The sequence below is a fragment of the Tetrao urogallus genome (assembly GCF_951394365.1).
Source record: "Tetrao urogallus genome assembly, chromosome: 5".
In the NCBI taxonomy this organism is placed as follows: domain Eukaryota; kingdom Metazoa; phylum Chordata; class Aves; order Galliformes; family Phasianidae; genus Tetrao; species Tetrao urogallus.
The window spans coordinates 32505033-32526240 of NC_136818.1; the positions used below are offsets into that span (position 1 = coordinate 32505033).

At 41.9% G+C, this 21208-nt stretch overlaps 1 protein-coding gene across 1 annotated transcript; it reads right to left on the reverse strand.

The window, feature by feature from the left end:
* Nucleotides 1-9604, reverse strand: PLAC9 (placenta associated 9; the record flags this gene model as incomplete). Its single annotated transcript, XM_079535875.1, has 4 exons — nucleotides 1-50; nucleotides 760-880; nucleotides 1170-1264; nucleotides 9547-9604. The coding sequence occupies 4 exons, from the start codon at nucleotides 9602-9604 to the stop codon at nucleotides 1-3; spliced, it is 324 nt and encodes a 107-aa protein (XP_079392001.1).
* Nucleotides 9605-21208: the final 11604 nt, after the last annotated feature.

Sequence of the window (21208 nt, forward strand, 5' to 3'; positions counted from 1 at the left end):
TTAAATGTTAGTTTCTCGAGCAGTTATGGTGACTGTTTCTGTACAGCCAACTGCAAGAAGAACTAAAACATACGTTGTACTGCTGTCTACTTTCAGCCCACATCATATCACTGAAGTGCACTACAGTATGTGAGTATATGTACATACAGCAGTAACAGAAAATGACAAAACTGACTCCATAACAGTGGCTGGGTGTTGCTCATGCCTTTCTACAAGAGGTATACTCTCTACCAGCAGTGTCTCTTTTAAATGAACTACTGATAGGCAGAGACTCAAGAGAACAGAGTGCTGTCTGGCATTTCATTGCTGGGGAAACTACAGACATATCATTGCAGAGGTTCATTGTTCTTGGATCTAAGTTATGTATTGTCTTTTACTTGAGTCTGATTTGCTGCATTAGTTCTTGTTTTATCCACTTTTGCAGTGGTGAGGAAGTGGAGCTTTTGACTTTGCAGCAGCCTTACTCAGATGGGCCATTTCAAACTCAATTGGACTATGTTAATATCCCCAGTTGATCAGCCTTTCTTTGTATCTCCTATATCTAGTTCCATGCCTGGTTTGTTCACTTAACTTTGTTCCCCTCTCTTTAGTGCTGGTTGTGGCACTGTCCAAAACTGAACCCTGTGTTTGAACTGAAGCCTTCACTGTACTGAATTGAGTGAATGAGTTATTTCTCATCTAATGTGGAAAGAGGATGGCATTTGGAATAGCACATGCAACATTCTTGTTGGCTTAGCTTATATCCCACTAGATACTTACCGTCAAAAATGTCTATCAGTGGGGTTCCTGCGGCAATGGGGAGGTCTGATGTTGTCTCACTGATGATACTGAGGAGTGATTTGACTTCTGATTCTAGATGCTCCACAGTTTTTATTACCTTCTAATGGAGGAAAAAAAGGATAACAAATGTAGAGGGGGGCAGTCAGAGTCAAATGGAAGGAATTGTGTACCAAATGTCTTAGTTCAAGAGGTGTCTTGCTGTCCCATGCTACTAACAGCTGATTTTGTTGTTCATTGCAATTTAATGTGTTTTTCCAGTTATACTGGCCTCTAGTGGCACAAGTATTAGAATTTTGTTTGGCAAGACTTAAAATACAGCATTTATATTACAGCATTTTCTTTAGCCAAGAGGTTTAGTGTATTCCTGGAACCAATGCTGCAGCTCTTACCTCTTCAATAATGTCTAAGCGTTCATGCATTGTATCATGTTCGTGGCACCAGCTTCCCAAACTTCCAGGTAACAGACTGGTAGGATCTGCAGCAGCTGGAAAAAGCAGCCACAGTTAAATTAGCAGGAGCTTTCTGGTAATAACATTTACCTTTCTGACTTCTGGAATTGTATTTGGCATGCTCAAGAGTGTTCTTTATTAAACAGAGCAAATCTTGTCCTAGGTGGAAATAACTCAGTTAAATACAGATATACCCAACTGTTGTGAATGTTTCCTGGCAGCGTACAGATTGTCCAAGTTGTTTGGAACAAGCTGTTTTCTTCTGATTGGCTATTTATTTGTGTTTATTTCACGAAGCCTGTTTTTTCCATGTAGGGCAACGTTATTGTATACTCCAGCTCTCATCTGTCTCTACAAGTATAAAACCTAAGCGTTGGAAAGATCTGCCTTAATAGAATCTTATCGTAGAATGGCCTGGGTTGAAAAAGACCACAACGACCATCTGGGTCCAACCCCCTGCTATGTGCAGGGTCGCCAACCAGCAGACCAGGCTGTCCAGAGCCACATCCAGCCTGGCCTTGAATGCCTGCAGGATGGGGCATCCACAACCTCCTTGGGCAACCTTTATCAGTTCATCTTGGACTCTCATCAGAAGCAACTAGCATGGTAAAGCTTTGAAGAGCAGCTGAGTTTGTCTCCTTAAACCCTGAATGGATGCAAGCTGGTAATTCCATTGTGCCACTAACTTGTGCATAAACATCTAATTTTGCAATGGGAAGAGAAATGGGGAAAATGTGCACAGCCAGTGCCTTTGTTGGCCAAGTTACTCATGATAGTATTATATACAAAATCACTCATCTCTGTCAGTTACCTATGGTTACCTCTCAGTACACATGAGCTCTCTGGCCATCTCATTCTTCTGGCTGTATCCCGTGTAAGAGCAGTGTCTGCTGTTATCTGGTGCTTGAGTGGAGCCAATTAATTTTCCATGACTTTTGCACAGTAACTTTTGGGTTTTAATGTGTGTATGTAGAGCAGTAACAGTACTTAAAAACTGCTAAATTGATAGACTTAACTTCAAATAAGAATAAATATATCTGATATATTTAAGACCTTCAGAGGCTGTAATAATGAGAAAGCAGCACTAATTTGTTGTGTTACTGTTTGGTTGTGATGGAGAAAACCAGAGCATGATGTGAGCTTGTGTTATAATGGGTGCTTGAAGGCATAGGAGGAGCAACCATGGCTGTTTCCAATAGAGTTGTGTGAGAGCAGTGATTTGAACCTGGTGCAGTGCTTCGTGTCAAGTCTGTGCCATGAATTTTGGTGTTACGTGGTATAAACTTGTTAGGGTTGTGGCAGTTCAATAGTATCAGAAATGTGCTGTGAGCTGGAATGGAATCCTTGAGGCAGGAAGGTGGAGAGGAATAAAACGTGACCTAATGTACTAGATGTGGTATTATTTAAAAATTGCTTTAGCACAGATTTAGACAGTATGTTTGAATGCGTTTGAGTTGCAGGCTTTGCTGGGGCTTGGGTTCTTCTACGTTCACCACGAGGTGGTGCTGTGAGGACAGGATCCTAAAGATTTATTCTGCCCGTTCGGTACTTAGCAAGACTGGAAATATGGCAGCTATGTAGAAGACAGCTGCTTCACGGTCGTTGTTTATTCGTTGTTGGTATTTTGGGAATGTTGTTACTCTCTAATTTAGTAGTCAGGTTGAACCATGCTCCCAAAAATTCGGCTTATTTACGTGTTGTTCTTTTTTTTATCGCAGCTAGAGCAATGTGGAAATGCTGAATTTTTGTATCAGAAATGGAGGCTACAAAGCAATGGCCAGTCTTTCTCTACAAACCTTTTCTGCTCCAACAATAGATTAGTAACTGTCAGATATTAATAGAATTTCCACCTTTCCAGTGTTACCAGCTCTCTGCGTCACGCGTGATTCAGCAGAATGCTGAACTGCTGCCCATCGTGTCACAGGGACAACCTTGAGTCACAAGGTGGAGTTGGAAGGCTGTGGGCCTCCCTTGGATGAGAGCCAGTACCTGTCGTAAGTGTTTGTTGGTGGAGTTTTGGCCAGCCATAGGCTACGTACCAGGTTTGTTTAGTTTTGTGCATTTCCTAGAAATGGCAAATGCAGGAGAGCTAATGCTAGTTCAAGTCAGTATTGGCCACTTCTCTTCCTCTGATTGTGCATCTTGTATCGCGCTGGTCCATAGAAGACTGAGTTCTGCCTTTGGAGTAGCAGAAGTAACCAATCCAGAGACCGTGACCTTCCCAACCTGTGTAATGCCACAGTGAACATAGCTGCTGGTGCTCTGCAGAGGCTCCTCTCAATTTTTTCCTGATGCAGGAGCTTAAATCCTCTAAGGCACCCTTCAAACAAACATGATGTGATGAGGTCCTGCTCCAAATGCCACTTCAGTCATTACTTATCTCTTTTGTATTAAATATGTTTCTTCTCTGCACAAACCACATTATTTTTGCATGAGCTGACTGCCACTGTAAGTGGGAGTACACAGATAGGTAGGGGAGGTAAAAGAATGACTGTCTTAATACTGCCTTGTATAGGTGTGCACAGCTAAAGGTAGAAGCTATTGTGAATTGCAGGTCTCAGTAGCATTCTGTTTTTTGGGGTGGTTGGTGCTTTTTTTGATGCAGAATCAGACAGCTTTCTTGCAGTGCGGATGCATTGCTAATTTATAGACTGCAGTGGGCTTGTTGGAGGGGGAGGAACTGTCTCACCCAGCCTTATAGACCTAGAACCACTTAAGTGTCTCATAAAACATCTGATAACTCTTGTTAGTAAGTGACAAGAGTTAGGAGAGAGTCTGTTTTAAAAAGCAAAATGGTTTTAGTTCCCTGGTTTCACGGCCTGGATTCTGTGACCCAGAAGAAATGCTGTCAGGCAGGGCCTGTGTCTCTGTGCCTGGTTAGCAGCTTTCTCACTACAGCAGAGATGCTCTCGTGCTTGTGGTGCCCTTCACCACCACACTAGAATGGGACACTGTGGGAAAGGACAATGGATCAGGCAGACAGTGCTTTGGTCACTGTAATTGCTTGCATTCTGCAATTAGCAGAGCTTGGGCTTGAGGCTTTGGCTGCTGGACACCTGGTTATTTTGTTAGCCCACAGCCTTCATCTCTGGGATGGGCTGTTCACAGAACATGTCCAGTTCCTTGTGCATAAATATGACAGATATCTGAGTCACTAGGCTGACCCATACTTTCATAAGGGCAAGGGTTAAACTCCTAATTTCTTTACTTTGCCTATCATCTAGAAATTCTGACTTGTCTTGTACATTTTGTCTTCCATGTCAGGTTGATAGTACCATAAAAGCAGTGTGGATCTACTGCCCTGTGCTGTGGTACCACTAGAAACCAGCAGAAGGAGCAGAGAAACAAAATTTGAGATTTAGGGATGCCAGCAGACACAAGAAGTGCTTCTGTGTGAGAAGTTTAAGTAGGACCCTCTCATAAATGAGAAGCTTGCTGTTGGGTTTAAGGAAGTACAGTGGTTGTGTCATTGCCTCTTCTATATGTGAACTTGTTTACATGATCTTGATGTGTCAGTATCTGAATGCTATATGTATATACATAAATCTGCTCTCACACTAAGTATAAAAGTGAGTATATAATTGCTCAACAGCTTTTAAAGAGTATATTAATCTATATAGATATATACCTAGTGTGTGCACATATAATACGTAGACATAAGTAAATGTGCACCTCGTAGTGAAGTTGGTGTCAGAAGTCAGAGGGTAATGTTAACTTACACTTTACCAATAAAAGTTCACAACATAGCATTTCTGGTCCCCTCAGTCTGGTCCCATTAGTTGCCCGTATAAGCAAACTGTTGTCCACATACCTGTGTCACAAAGGCATCTGATAGGAGAAAAATTGTTTTAAATTAAAGCATCACAGAATTGCAAGCTGGAACACAATAATTCAGGTTAAAACACACATTTTTTTTAAGTCAGTGAATCAAGTCAGTAACTGAAAGTACCATCTGCATTGCTTGTATTCTTTATAAGGGTAATTCGCAAGGATACATCGCGAGTCAAGCTGTAGAAAATATTGGGTTGGGTTCTTTGGGCTGTGTTACAAAGAAGGTTGAGCTAAGTAACCATAATATTTAAAACATTGGTTTTAAAGTTGATTGAAAAGACTTTTTTTGCATCATTCTGTAACCACTGTGGTTGTGAAAATTGACTGAGAGTTCATGTTGTGCTCAGCAGGGATCATGAGGTAAAGCAAAGCAGACCACAGGCCAAATGAAAGACAATTGAGACTGAAAAAGCAACCAGATGGCTCATAAAGCCTGAAATCATGTGACAGATGATAAAAGGGAACATTTATAGCTTTTGAAGGAGATATGCTCCTGTTTGTATTACCTTAGGTTTATCAGTACCGTTTTATTCCTGTAGTATATAGCAAGAAGTGATGTGATAGCTCCTACTGAGAAAACAAAACTTACAGTGATGGGTTTGTGCTGCAACAGAAAAAAAAAAATTATGACTTGAGTCCTTTTGGTGACCCCTTCCCAGCTCATTTGAGACGAGCATGATGGATGTCCAAAGGCATTTGCCAATCATTGCTTAAATTGTTTATTATCTAAATATACTGTTGGACTCAATGTTAAAGCACGTAAGGTGACTTCAAAGTGTTAGCTCAAGAAATCGCAGTTTGCAAGTTAAATTCAACTGCTTTTGCAAGTGAGAACAGAAAAGTCTATCAGTATTATCAGTAATACTCATATTAATGCTTTCAGACCTAGGTCCATCTTGGCTTAGTTTGGTGAGGCTGTTCTTAAAAACAACCTTAGTTGCCAGTTATGTCAACCCTCCAATCTCCTTTGGATTTACACCCACCTGAGTTTTGTATATGTTTATATAAAGGAAGGAAGATAAAAAAATGTTCCTCTCTTGTTTTGAAATGTTTTTCCAACGTGCTGATCTTATTGAGCAAGCAGCCAAGGAACTTTGTCTCATGCTTGCTTTTGCAATGGAAAATGGCTACGAGAAATCAGAGGGAAGAGAAGTATGGGCTATGTAGCTTGCAGGTAAGTAGATCTTATTCACTCCGCAAATTAGAAGAGGATATTCTAATGTTTTGGGCTCCAAACTCACGTTTCCCTTTGTGATATATTTATTTCTGTATGTGTATGTATTTGGTTTTGAAACTAAGGTGAAGAGTTGGGATAATTATAGCTAGTAGCTATAAAAGAGATACTTGTGTATGTAGAAGAGAATGAGCCGTTTCAGAAAGGGGAGGAAGTATGTAATGGCATATCTAAAGTATGTAAGTTATGTAGAATGGATGAGCTTAATCTGGTTTTGAGAATGGAGGAGGTCAGAGAGGTGAGTATTTGATGTCGCTCATGAATTTGGAGATGACCACTGGTATCTGGGGATAAGGAGTTGTGAGGATGTGGCTTTTGGGCTGTGTTTGGTAACAGGAGCTACAATCACGGGGAGCAGGGTGTGAGGTGAGTCTGTGACTTACTAGTCAACTCTGTGTAGCTTGCATGTGAGTAAGTTCTGCCTGTAGAAAGATATACAGTAGTACTGGAAAGACAATCTTTACAGTTTTTTCCTAATAGTGAAAAAATTGTAGGAACTTGACTGAAGATGTGTTTTCCTCTGGCAGACAATTTGTATGTACTGTAACCACTCAGGAAGTGACTTATGATAAATACACGCACACTACATCCCATGTATTCATGGAGTGACCCACAACTGCCTCACTCAGGACAGATCAGATGAATTTATAAGTACAGCTGATGCAGGAGAACAGCAGAGTCCTGTATTTCCAGACCCCTGACTTTCCAGCAGTTTGAGAATGGCATTTGCTTTACCCACAGAGGTTACAACTCCAGGTAACTCAATAACGTAGAGGTTTTACAAATGGGTTAAATGTGCTCGCTCCTATGCAAAATCCCTATTTCAGGTGTCTCGTTCTTAAGAAGCACCCCTACATCTGGGTACAAACTTTCATTCATCCTTGTTGGAGTTCAGAGATGAGTGTTTGCAAAGACTTCCCTTGAACTGGGGCAGGCTGTAGGCTTCTATAAGAGAAGGAAATTCCTATTATGTGGGGTGTAGTTGAAACTACTGTTGGCTTATTAGTAGAAAATTATGACTCAGGCTGGTTTCAGATGGTACCTCTCATGAGTTTTACTGTGGATTTAATTACACCTGTTTGGAGTTCAGTCTTCCGGGAGCAAAATACTGCTTTATGAGAATGCAAGTAGTTGATTTCATGCAAAAATAAGCAGTTTTGAAATTTGGTTGTTCTATTTTTCCCTCTTCAGTTTCTAAACAGTACCCTGCCTCTGATTGCTGAATATCACCTTTATTCCCATTCACACCAAAAGCTCGTGAGTCTACCCTGCCTTAGGTATAGCATGTGCATATCAGAAGATCCTAAGAATTCTGAGAAGTCATTCTGTGTTAGGTGAATGAGGGGAAAAAGTATTCCCTTAAAAGTGATTTGCTTTTTCTTGCAGTTAAAAGCAGCTGAACCACAAAGTGCTGTACTGAGCAGCAGTGGTTCCACTCAGGCTCCCTTGTTGCTCTCTCCTCAGTAGCTCGGTATTTGGATATGCTCATCTAACTGGAGCATGTCATGGGCCCAGCCTGCTTACCCAATTGCCTGATAATTGTTTACCTGCGTATTCCAGGTCACCTCTCTGCCATGCATAAATGCATAGGAGACACTGTGCTGCTGGGATGTTGCACCCTCAGAACAATTTGCCCAGAGCTTTTTGTGGGAATGTCAATATGTTTAAATGGGGCAGGTATTGAATGGCCCAGTGCACGTGGCTATATTGAATGCTACTCTAGCAGCAGCACCATCTCACAAACTAACGCAGCAGTAGCAGCAAGGAATGAAAAGCTGCAGACATCAGGTGGGAGCTTGTAATGAATCCAACTGGGCACCCACACTAACCTCTCACCTTGAGCTGCTTGAAAGCTGACCCTGTGAACATGAAACTGTTCCTGTTAATGGCTGAATAAAAACATACACTCTACTCATCCAACCCCAAACCATTTTTAAGAGGAACCGTTGTCAAACAAAACAGGGATAACCAATAGATGAATCATGGGCGTGGAGTGGTCAGGGGAAGGATCTGTAAGAAAATTAGGAGTTGTGTTCCTCATCTCAAAGGTAGAAAAGGGAGAGTAGGAATGACTTTTCTACAGTCTTTCAGTCAGCCAAGATGTGCACCTGGCTGTGACAGGCACAAACTCAAGCCCTTCCTCAGCTTGACTTGAAGAAACCAACCACTATGGACCAGGAATTCTCTCCTTACAAAAAATTATTTCTTGCTGCCTCCCTGTGGCAAGAGCTGTTCTGAGATTGAGGTTCTTCGTTTCCTTTTTCCTTATAGATAATATACATAGGGAGCAAATAAACAAAAAGTTTTCCCACAGTACTGATGGGGAGAAAACTAGTCAGAGTGCCCTTGCTAGAACTGATAATTCGTCACAGATAAACACTGTAAAGCCAGTTGTGTGGGAAGGAGATGGCAAGAAAGAGCGTGTGGGATTTGGGGGCAAAGGGGACAAAACAGTTTTTTGGAAAATGTTTTGAATATAACGGAAACTCACTGCCCTGCCACGAAATACAAACACTGTGTGTTGTCAAGCAGCCGGAGCAGAGGGAGAATGATGCTGGGCCTCAGCTAGCAGAAACAAAACATAATACAAACAGGCTGTGGAGCTAGGTTTGTGGTAGCATGGGGACTATAAATCCTGAGACTAGCTGAACAGAATAGCTCTCAGTCATACCATCAGCTGAACTGCTACTACAGGTTAGGTTAGTGCCTGCCCTGCTCTTAATTAAAGTAGAACTTAGATGCCAGTCTATCAGCTGTTGTGTGTTTCTGCTTCTTCCTCCCAAAGTATTTGAAGAAGGAATTGCGAGCCTCAGGAATTTCAAAAAGTAATCCAAAGCAGAAGAGACAAAAATGCAGTACTGTTAACAGCATATCTAAAAAGGAGGTTTTGAGTAAAGGAAATCTGTCTGCATTCACCTTGAACTAGGAGGATTCGTGTATGTGTTATTACTGCTCCAGTGCAGTAATGATGGAGTTGCAGGGAGCTGGCTGCAGCACATGTCAGCTTCTGGAAATACACTGATCGTGTATTTCCTTGCTCCCATGAGTACAGTAAGATCTCTAAGAAAGCAATGTGCCTCTAGGACAGATTCAGTAGCACAGAACTAGAGATTCTCCTCTGAAACAGACACAAACCTGTGATGCCTTCATATAAAGCCCATAAAGAAGCAATTCTTTATCTCCCCCGCCTGCCCCCATGCAAAGTTGTAGACCATGCTGTAGTTTCTGCTTTTCATGCTTGGAGTCACTCACCAAAGAGCTCGTGTTCCTGCAGGACTCCAACAGACACTAGCACCCAAATGAACAGCATGGTCCCACGCTCCCTGTAGTCCTGTGCAGTGCACGGCAGGCTCCCTCCCAGGCTGTGCATAGACTGCTCTGTCTGTCCGTCCAGCAGTGCTGAGGTTTAGCCAGAGCTAGGAGGAAATATGCCCAGGCTGAGCCAAGATTCTGGAGCTGTGCTTTTTTTTTTTTTTTTTTTTTTTCTCTTTCCTCCCTTTAAAAAACACCCTTCCAGCTCCACAAAAAGTCCAGTTATCCAGGCAGGCTGGCAGAGCTCCAAGCTCCCCAAAGTTCTTACCCTGTATTTATTTATGCAGCCTACAACTGGAATGTGCTGGAAAACTCCGATTGCTCTAAGTACAGCAAAGGGGGCAAGAAAAGGAGGAGAGAGGAGAGGGGTGCGGGATGTTTCTTTCCCTGTAGGATTATGTCTAGGGTGTGGAAAGCAGGAACAGTGGAAAACATGGTATCATTAGAGTTGTGCAAAAACAGGGTTCTCATGTTATTTGTTTTTAAGACTGCAGAAAAATGTCTTCTGGGAGGGCAGAAATTCTGCTGGACTGAGTGCAGCAGCCTTGTGTTGGTGCCTTGCCTTTGGAAAGCAACAAAGGCTCCTCAGAGCTCTTCCTAGTTCGAAAGGTGTTAGAAATAAGTTAGATGTGATAACACCATGTGTAAAAATAGCTCTGCTAATGGCATTCTGACTGCATGCTTGAGTTAAATACTTATCTTGAGAGCTGATGGGTGTCAATTGGGTACGTGTCCATGTAGAACATGAGGAGGTAGGCCTCCAGCCCTGAGCCTGCTGCAGGTTCCTGGCACAACCTTTGTCACGTTCCTTCCAGCTTGCAGGTCTTTCGTTTCCTACCTTTGAAGGAAAATTAATAATCCTTTTACCCAGCTCAAGAAATAACAATAAAAAAATGTTTGCTACGCATTTTGTGTTGCCCAAGTTTAAAAAATTAAAAAAAAAAAAAAAAAAAAAAAATTCATACAAATTCTTGTGTTTTTATCAAGGAGTAGTTATTACAGAGAGAGTTAGGAATGCATTGCAAAGCTCTTGTACAACTAAGGCTGTACATGCTGTATGAAGGCTATGACTGCTGAAATGAGAGGTTGTCTGTGCTGAGGCTACGGGGAAGTGGAAGCAAAGCCAACAGACTGAGGACATGTGAGTGCTGTGCCGGTGAGTTCTTTACAACCAGGATGTTGACCTGCAGGAGTGAGAGCCCTGTACTGCTTAGGAGAGAGAAGTCTCAGGAGCAGGATAAGACTTAAGAATAGTTGGTTTCTTTTTCCTGAGTATGCTTGTCCTGGACCTTTATCCTTACACTAAGTGCCTTTCTTAAGCAGAATCTCCCTGTGTTCTCTTTCTAAGGGAGCCAGTTGGTAGATGCTTTTTTGCATGTTTTCTTCTGTACTCCACAATATACTATTAAAAAGCAATGAACATTCATTGCATTGCTTTTTTCCTCTACACCAGAAAAGCTATAAAAATATATTAAAACTGTTGCTGTGGACCACCACTGGGGAGGTCACTCAGCCCCTTACTGCACGTTTCCTGGAGATTCTGAATGACTTCATCTCAGATTCATGAAACTGCTACATTCTCTCAAGGCAGTTCCTTCTTACTTGTTGAACAGTGTTATGTTTGACTATAGTGAGATCTGATACCCACAGAGAAGTAAACAAAACAGTGAGGTTTTTCTCTAGTTTGGTACTCTGGAGGTTGTTTCTATAGGGAGAGAAGCTCATTCTGCATGAGGGAAATACAGCCAAAAAAAATCACCTAGGCCAAGTAAGATTTTGGTTTTCAGTAGGGCTACTTGTCTAAAGCATTTTGGTGATCTTGGATGACTACCTAAGTTGATTACTGTTGCTGGTAAGCGCTCAGAATGAAGTTGGAAATGAACAAGTCTTTATCAGCGTTGTAAATTATGACATATTTGAGATGCATGTCAGAAATCATTAAACTGCAAAGTAGATTGTTCAGTGCAAGGCAGAAGATCTGGGTGTAGTGGAGAGTATGTGATATGTATGAACCTATTTGTCTTCTGGAAAGTTATTCAGTCACTGATTACCATCAGAGAAAGCATTCTCCAGCACATTCATCTTGGAAATGTCCATATATGAGAATATAATGAGATCATATGAATATAGGTTTGCACAAAATCCAGCTGTTGAGATGTTCCCAAGACACCAGCAGCCAAAGAAAGCATACCAGTGAACAGGGATGGGAGTTTCTGCCAGCAGGCAATCTGGCGAAAGGGAGAGCAAACACAAGGTTTGAGTCTATTTTGGGAGTGTTGGAGTTTTTTGTGTTATTTTGCTTTTTTTGTTTTCTTACAGCCTTTCTGTATCGCTTTCTTGGATGAACCAAAGGCTTGGCAAAGCAAGAGAGTAGGTCATAGAGATACAACTGAGTGCATAGAGAGGAGGAACAGAATAAACAAAGGCCATGTGTCAGCAGAGGATGTGTGTGCCATGAGAAGGAAGATAATATCATTCTTGGGCATGAAATCCTGCAGCATGGACTGGTGGAGGAGTATGGCTGAGCATAAACTTGGCAAAGGTTGAATTGCAGTCCCTCATGACTGTAAATGAAACAGAGAGAAAATTATTTCTAGGAGATTATTTCTACGATCAAAAATACAGTCAAAGACCCATTTGTGTAGGGAAAGGAAAGAGCCTTACATGCAGAGAAGAAAATGGAAGAGAATGATCTCTATCCTGGATTTAGCACAGAGGGACAATGAAATACTGTGGATGCTCCCTTGGGAGAAGGCGTTTACCCACCAGAGTCTGGAGATTCTCCATATGTTTATCTATTAGCTGCCAGCTGCTTGTGACCTGAAGTTTTCAGGCCGCATCTGGAGGCTGCTGAATCCTTTATGTAAAATGAGGCTTGGCTCATGATTCTTCTAGAGAAGGTGACTTATTTCCACCCTCTTAATTAACTCAGTTCTTGACTGCTGAGTTAAAGCAATAATTGAATGTGTGTGGAAGCAGAGCTTATTGCCTGGAGAGACTGATTTCCAAAGAAGAGGTATGCAGTTGTCAGCTGCTTCCAGCGGAAGCAGGCATTAGCTTTGCAATGAGTGTATCATTTGATGAGCAAATGGAAGGTATCTTGGCGTGGTGATATCACCAGAATGAAAGAGACATGGCCGCTTACAGCTTTCAATTGTGGTAACTCAGCACCACATCCCCGGTAGAATGCCCTGAGCCTCCTCATCTCTGTTGCTCATGGGAGCAGCCTCTGTTGGTGCTGCAGGTCTTGTGGGCTGCTGCCTTCTCTCCCAGCGCAGTCTCTCTTCAATCTGTTAGATAACAACTTGAATTATTGGTTACTACTTTCAAGGAACATCGAAGAGTGCAATGTTCTCTTGTCATTGTCATAAAAGCACAGACTTAGGTTCCATTAAAAAAAAAAAAAAAAAAAAAAAAAAAAACCAACAACAAAAAAAAAAACCCACCATGCAGTATTACGAGGTGCTGATGAGATCAGCTCCAGTTGTACCCTTGGAGGTTAACAAACGTGTGTCATGGAATTGAGCACTCTGGTCCAGCCTTCTCCAAAACAATACATTTTGTACTGTGCCTAAGGCCAGCAGTGAGTCAGCTTCTCTCTTGAGGCAGTTCCCTTGTGTCATCTTGTTGCCAGCATGCTAAGCTGGGTTCTCTTTGCCAGCATTAGGTAAGCAGCTGATGGGTTTAGGCTGTCATGCATCTGTGACTTCAGCTTCCTGAGCAATCATCCACGAGAAATTTGAATCACAAGACTGGAGGTGGGTTGCATGGGGTGTTGGTGAGTGGTGTCTTACTGTTAGTTTTGTGTTTTTAACCAGCTGTTTGATCCTTTCATTTCACAGATCTCACAGATGTTAATAAGCCCAACTGTGCTGCAGGAGCACCTATGGAACAAGCTATGTAACTTGCCTGCTCTTTCTAGAGAAAATACAACTTCATCCTGATTAAGCTGATTTAGCTGTATACTCAGCTAAATTAGTGAATCTGAGATGGACCCTTGACTCCTAACTTTATGTCGCACATACGGGGCTCTGGTAATGCACACTGATTTTTTTTATTATTATTATAGAAAACTGCATCCTTTTGCTTGCATCCACCCATTTGAGTCACATTAAAAAAATGTGAAATAACTCCCTGAGTCCACAGCAAATAACACTCTAGAAAATAACACTGATGGGGGAAGTACTTGATTGTTCTCAAATTGGAATGACTCAGCTAGTGACTTTAGCAGGCCAATGTTGCACACCACACTAATTAAAGGAAATAATGGCTTGAAACTGAACCAACATTTTCACTCTGTGAAGGAGCAATTAATATCTTAGAAGCTATTCATCTGTTGTCTAGCACCTTGCTGAGCACAGGTCATGAGAAACAGCAGTGAAACAGAAGTCTGCGTTACTTAATGTCTGCGTACCTTTCTCCATTAGAGAGCTCATCTGCCATACATGTGAAGCCCTTGAATACAGGCAGTATTTACCATATGAGCTAGCTGTGAGGTACAGATGTTTAATGAAACAGAAACAGCTGGGAATAAATCCGTTTCAGATCAACGGTCAGCCTGTTCTCATTTCTGCCTTAATTACTGGAAGATCATGGATAGATTCTAAAGAAAGTATGATTTGCCAGAGAGAGGTCAAGCTAATCTCTTTATTGTCACTCCCCTGGAGATTTATAGTATGTGTATTACTTTGCTGCTGATGTAGTAAGAATCCCAAGTTAAGGGTCCTTTTGAAATAAATGTGGGTTAGGAAATAGGATACTGTAGCAGGATGTTAGTAGACCTTGTCCCATCTTTAATTGTGATTTTTCTTCAGGCATGCTTCCGACACTTTCTCCAACGCAGAGAATGAGTAAGAAAATGGTATGATTTTTTTTTTTTTCTGTCTTGCTGTCTGGTGGATTCTATTCAGCAAGAATTTGTACAGTGACTGCATGGGGCCAGCATCTTGCCTCTTTAATTCCAGCTGCTAAGCATCGTTAGGAGACAATGTGAATACTTACATAATGTTGCTATTATCAAGAGAATTTGTTGCCAGAGGGAAACTTTGTAATCATGAACAGCAAGAGAGGTGCCCACAAAACAATTTCTGTTAAATGCTCATCCAGAGCATGAAAAACCTTGTGAGACTATGGACAAATAGATTAACAAGATTAGCGTTCACCGCAAGCTGTAGAGTCAGGGCATTAACTCATGCTTGTGGAAAACAGATGTGAACTCTGGATTCCTGTCTTCCACCCTTTGTTTTGAATATTTTTCTAATGAAATCCTTGAAGGGCGATCAGTTCCGTATGTTTTTGGGGGAGGGCAATAATGGTTACACCTGTTACTGGTTTGCTGCATCTGCATGGCTATTCTGGTTAGTGCTAAGGACAAAATTAAGGACAAGAATTATCACCTGAAGCTCAGTCCTTCCAGAAAACAAGCATAGCACTGATGCTGCTTCTAATGCCAGATTTTAGGACAGCCTATCTTGCTTCGAGAGATCAGTTGAATGCAGATCTATTAAAATATCTGCAACAGTGCACTGTCTGGATGTAATATAATGTATAGTTTTGCTTTTAAGTAACCTACTCCAGTTAAACAACTTTATTTAATTCATACCCACCACCAGAACTCACTAGAAGAGTAACAGAAGTGTTATTTCTTAGTTCCCATACTCATCTCTGCCTTTTTAAGAGGAAGTTTTTCACCCAGAGGGTGGTGAGGCACTGGAACAGGTTGCCCAAGGAGGTTGTGGATGCCCCATCCCTGCAGGCATTCAAGGCCAGGCTGGATGTGGCTCTGGACAGCCTGGTCTGCTGGTTGGCGACCCTGCACATAGCAGGGGGTTGGAACCAGATGATCATTGTGGCCCTTTTCAACCCAGGCCATTCTATGATTTTTTACTTTTATGTAAGTGCTTTCTGGCTTTTCCTGCTTGGGTATTGCTCTTCACCGTCTATAGCAGCGACTGCCTTAAGCTTCTTCTAATTAATGCTGAGAAAAGAGAGGAAGCAGCAGATTAGTGGATAAAATACATGAGAAGGGAAGGGAGGGTTTGTTGCATGTGTTTACAGAATAAGAAGCACCGGAAGTGAGGACAGAGGAGTCATGTGAGTCATCAGGACTCTATAAAAAATTCCAAAGCAATCTGTTCTCTATAGACTTGATCATCAGGGAGGTAAATGACAAGAAGCTGATAAGACAGGTGGTTTGAATTGAGAAGAGCTGACACTGGTCTAGGGAGCAGAAAGTGGTTTGCTCACATGGGTGAGGAGGTGCTATGCTGAGAGCAGGAAAGAATGGGGCCAGGATGGGACAGAGGGCAGGAAGGAGCTGAGTATGCTGCCCAGCGGCAGTGAGGCAGCCTGCAGTGGCAGAGCCCTGCTTGTCCCACTGCCTGACAGGTGTCTGTCCAGGTTATCTCCTGCTGCTCCAGGAGCTGCTCCACTCAATCTTTCTGCTCCCATCTTCTGTTCAGCTTTTGATTTCTTTTGATCTTCCCACAGTTGTACTCAACGAAGCTGAGTTGTGGGCTGGATGAGCTGATTTTGAGCACAGCGTGAGCTGCAACCTAGAGCTTAGTGATTTAATCAGACACGGCGGGAGGAGAGGGAAGAAGATTTAGATCAATGAGAGTCTGGGCTAAAGGAGCTGGCTCTAGGCTGTTATGTACTTGACCTTGGGATTACTTACTCTAACCAGGAGGCAAAGGAGTTCAGCCCATCCATGAGCAGCACTGTAGAGAAACGTTTATTGCCTTGGCAGAAGCGTGTGTTCTTTACTGCAGTTGCATGTCCAATGTGCCAAAAACCTTCAAAGGCCTTTTGAGCCTTTGAAAGCATTGTACAGCAGGTAGCTATAGACTGTGGTAGATTTGAACCTGTTTGAGTAATTCTGTAATCAAATAACTTTGTTTCAGGTCACATCACTTGTCTTTTAAATGCTTGGTGATTTCTGTGACCGTACATGCAACTAGTGACTAAAGTAAAGCTTTCAAGTTATACGGTGCTGCTGTTCTATTTTACTGCCCTCTGAAATGGTAGAACGTGTTCCACTGTTTGCCATGCCTGTGCTCTGCATGGGCAAACTGGTACCTCACTTCAGGGTTCACGGTGTGAACCCTGAGAAGTGTGGCCTGAGAAGTGTGAGACCCTGTGAACTGTTTTCAGCTGGTGCCTCTTCCAGTAATGTGAACAGAGAATCACCCGGACTATTCTTTAGACTCGCACGCTACAAACGTGTTCCTTGAATTGACACCTGTCCATTCTCTCAGCCCCTATAAAATATACCCTGAGAAAGCTAGATCTGTTTCCATTGATTTTGGTCTACCTTAGTTTCTTCTAAATTGCCTGAAGATAATAAGCAGTAATGTAAAATAGTGTAGCTCAATTGCTGTCTGAAAAATAAAAACTGGAAGATGAAAATCTGGACTGTTAATTAGTATTGACTTATGCAGAAATTGAGAAGGAAGTGAAATTATATGCCAAAGAAGAAAACGTCACCTATTCCTTTTCATTATTACTATTGGAAATTCTTTTTCTGGACTTCCTGTATTTCCACACTGATATTCATAGTGGTTTATCACCATGTTCCAGTTGCACCAACGCACTGCATAATCATAAATTGTCATTTCTGTTTTGTGTTGCTACTCTGAGCAACTTTTTCATGTTTCTTTTTGGCGTGAGCGTAGACTGTCTCCACCCTTTTTCCTTCTGTATCTGACAAGTTCTGCAATGAGCTCTCCCCTTGGACAGACTATCATGTCCCACCCACTGAGGTTGGAAATGTTAGTAATTTTATTTCTGTGGGGGGAAAAGCTTGGCTAACCCTGCAAGACTATTTTTCGAGTCCTGTAATTCAATGAAATCTTTATTTACAGTGCTAATAGCTATTTTTCCTTGTGCTCTCTAAACTGAATTCTCTCTGGTTTCAAGGGAACGAGGCACTGTTTTCCATTTCCAAAGTGGCCAAATAGTCTGTAGCTCAAGTCAAATCTTCTACCATCAATGCAAAAGGCGGAAAAGTCACTGCCTTGGGCAGATACTTTGTTAATTCTTTGGTTAGCCTTCTGATCAATACTTCTAAACCTGAACACTTACTGGGCCATTCCTTAGACATCTGCCCATTTTCCATGTGTTTCAGTCTGCAGGTAGTGATCATCTTGGTCCTATTTGAGATGAACAAATACATTGAAAGTAAACCATTTCATTCCAGTAGATAAGAGGCATTTGTGTTTTTCAAACTGAGTTAAGACTAAGGTTATGTATCAAAGGTTAGCAGGATCAGACATTAAAAGATAATATGACAGAGGCGACTTCTGCCAGTGAAGTGCAAAACCAAAATGAAACAAGGTCATCCTGGATGTTTCAAGTGCAATGGGCAACAGCCACATGCAGATAGTTGATCCAGAGCTGCTCAGAAGAAGATATTTACAGATAAGTAGATCAGGGAAATCGCTGTGGGGGTATAGCGCCTTCCCAGAAATCACCAAGCAGACACAATACCTTCTTGGCCAACTAGTTCAAAGCCATATCATCATAAACATTGATCAATGTGCTTTGTGATGTAGATGTATTAATCAGCATGGCACTAAAGGGTAGAATTTTCTCCCAGTGACTGAATGCTCTTGGTGGCAGTGGGAAGGAGGCTGTGTGACATCCTATTGCCATGACTTTCACTGTTAGCATCCACGGTTATCAGCTGCAGTCTGAAAAAGGCAATGAAATAAAAAAAGCCCATCATTTTTGTAACTGCTGCTGAACCATCGATTGCTTTGGTTCACATCTCTTAAGCTTTGAAGCAAAAAGTGTAAAATCTGTACTTGAGGTGATCCTTTGCTACACATGCCTTTAGACATGTGTTTGTGAGCTTTGCAGAAACATCACCCTTCAGCTATATTTGTACAGGATATAGGATATATGATACAGGAGCACAAAATTAGTAAACTCTCCATCTTGGACAACCTACTTTTCTTCCTCTCTTACTATAAAATTAGACAGATTCTTTGCATTCTGTTGAAGAAACAAAAAGAAAAAATAAATACTGAATCTGCTTATATATATACAAAGGTAAATTTCAGCTCTTCAGGGTGCAGAGAGCTATGGACTAGAATCTTCAAAATTCAGTAGAAATTAGTCTCAAGAATTAGGCATCTCCTTTCCAACAATACATTAACGCCTGAGGTTTGTCTTTTACCTGATTTCTGCTTACAATTCTTTAGTGTTTGCCTTTCGCTATTTGCCGGTGCTTTAGAAGTTAAGATCAAATCCTGTATAAAAAGACCCAAAGAATATTAAGATGTAGACAGACAGATGTTTCTCTCTCTCTATGAAAAGCCTCATGAAAAAATATTTCTACAGCAATTTTCGAAGAAGTAACCAAATATTTCACTTGTGTTGTGCACAGTGCTCAGCGGTACACTGGAAAGAAACCATCCTCCATGCTATTGCCCTCACCCAAGAGGTAGTGGTGTTACAGCTGAGGGTAATTCTTACTTCATTTGATCAAAGACTGGGATTCTTTAAGGAAGTCCAAAAAAACTTCTTATGAAGATTCAGGGATTATTTTTCATTTTATAGATCTTAGGATTTAAGATCTTGGCCATTGCTAAGAAAAGTTTAATTTAAAAACTTTTTCTTTGATATAAATGAATGAAACTTCACATTTTAATTTAACTTAAATTTTTAATAAACAGGAAAAAAAATTGCAAGATCAAGCAGTAAATCTGATTTGGGAGGTCTTCAGTGTCAATTCCAAGGCATACTGAACCATTGGTGTTGTGATGTGAGACATTCTCCTCCTGAATAATGTCACTGACAGAGGTATTGCCTTCTGCTGGAGAGGTCTGGGTTTTAGGCAGCAGTAGGTATGGCAATGCCTGATAATAATTGCGTTGGTAAAGACGAATTAAATCAGTAGGAATTTCTTAGTGAAATATATTAGAAAGAAGAAAACCAGATTAAATTTCTAGATAAAAGCTGTTGAGGTATTGAAAGTTTTTAAACAGCAAAAAGAAGCATCGTGCTTAGAGAAAGCACGGAGATGCTCAGAATGCAGTGTCTGTTCGGGGGTGACAAAACCCAGCTGTTTGAGAAAGGGAAAGTGAGACCGGTATCTACAGCCATCATCTCCGTGCACAAAGATAATGAAGGTAAGTACGTAAAGTGGCAGACAAAGCTTAAGGATCTTGTAAGGACAATGAAGTTTGACAGGCAAGAATGAGAAGAAGACGCATCTAATAATAGTGTATTTAACCGTTTATCTCTCATTAAGGAAATAAGCAGCTCAGAAAATGGTCATAGTTAACTTACAGCAATTACCACGATGCACAGTCAGCATTTCCAGCACATGCTTAGGTAAGGATTTTGAGAGGATGTTTGACGTGGACCTAAATCCACAGCGGAAGTTTCCATGTACCCTTTTCCCCTGATGAGCTGCTTGTTTGGTAGTATTTTTGAAGGATGCTGATTCAGTGCTTCATGTACTTCTATCCTGAAAAATCCTTGGTGCATTGTTTCCCCAACTGATTGACCAGATTGTCCTTAAAGTACCTTCACCATTCTTGCTTGGTTTGCAAATGCCAATCATGGATCTGGGCCTCATTTGGTAGGGAGCGTATTCTGTAGAGGGGTTGAGGTCACAACTTGGGTTAGATTACAATATGCTAGCTCTTTATCTTAGACATTAAAGTTTTCTATGCTATAAGCAGAAAGCAGGGAGGGTACCGAGGGACTCCAACACCTGAGAAATGATGCCTGGCCTCTCCCCAAGCAGGCTGTGCACAAGGGGCTATATTCCAGAGGAGGAGAACTGCAGAAGGACTCCCATCCCCATCCCATTAGACATCAATCACGCGTTTGGAAATCCCTCACCACCTTTGGTAACATCCCCAGGGTAATGAAGAATAGATTTGTATAAGTGACTTGAGTCTTTACTCCAGATGATCTTTTCCCTTCTGTCCATCTGCATGAGCTGGCCCAAATGAAGACCCAAAGGAAGTGGCCAGCCTCTTCTTTCCTTAGTCACAAAAGCCTGTGTTCCCTGGTGCTGCCCTAAAGGGTCTCCGCACGTGACTCAAGCACCACAAGAAGAAACTGGGCCTTCCTTGCTGCTTGTGTCGACCCTAGTGCATGGTGTTAAATCGTGGGCCCTGCAGTAAGCCCAGATCATGCTCTGCAGCTCAGCGGTAAGTAAGTAAAGCTTCAAGTGTCCTGCTAACAGAATGTCACCCCACATAATCCAGGCCCTGACTCAAATTGACAAGGACAGGTTGGCCTCTGAAATAATCTCTTTAAATAGCAGCAACCGTCTCTCAAAGTCACTTCCCCTCCCCCATTCCCACCGGATTGCTGCTCCCAACAAGTCGCCCGCTCTTCCCACCCAAGCAGTGCAGGGCTGGCGGTGCCCGCAGTCAAGTGTGTCCCTCCTGCTGTGCTCTGCACCCGGAATTACAATGAATTTTGCAGCACAGTTGATCTACTCCAGGGTGTTAAAAAACAGAACTCCCAGGGACCGCTACAGGGAAGATGAAGACTACGATCCTTTCTGGCAAAGGTTGGAGAGTATTGCTGTCTGACTTAGAACTAGAGCTCCTTTTTTCTTGTGGGGGCCTTGGTCAGC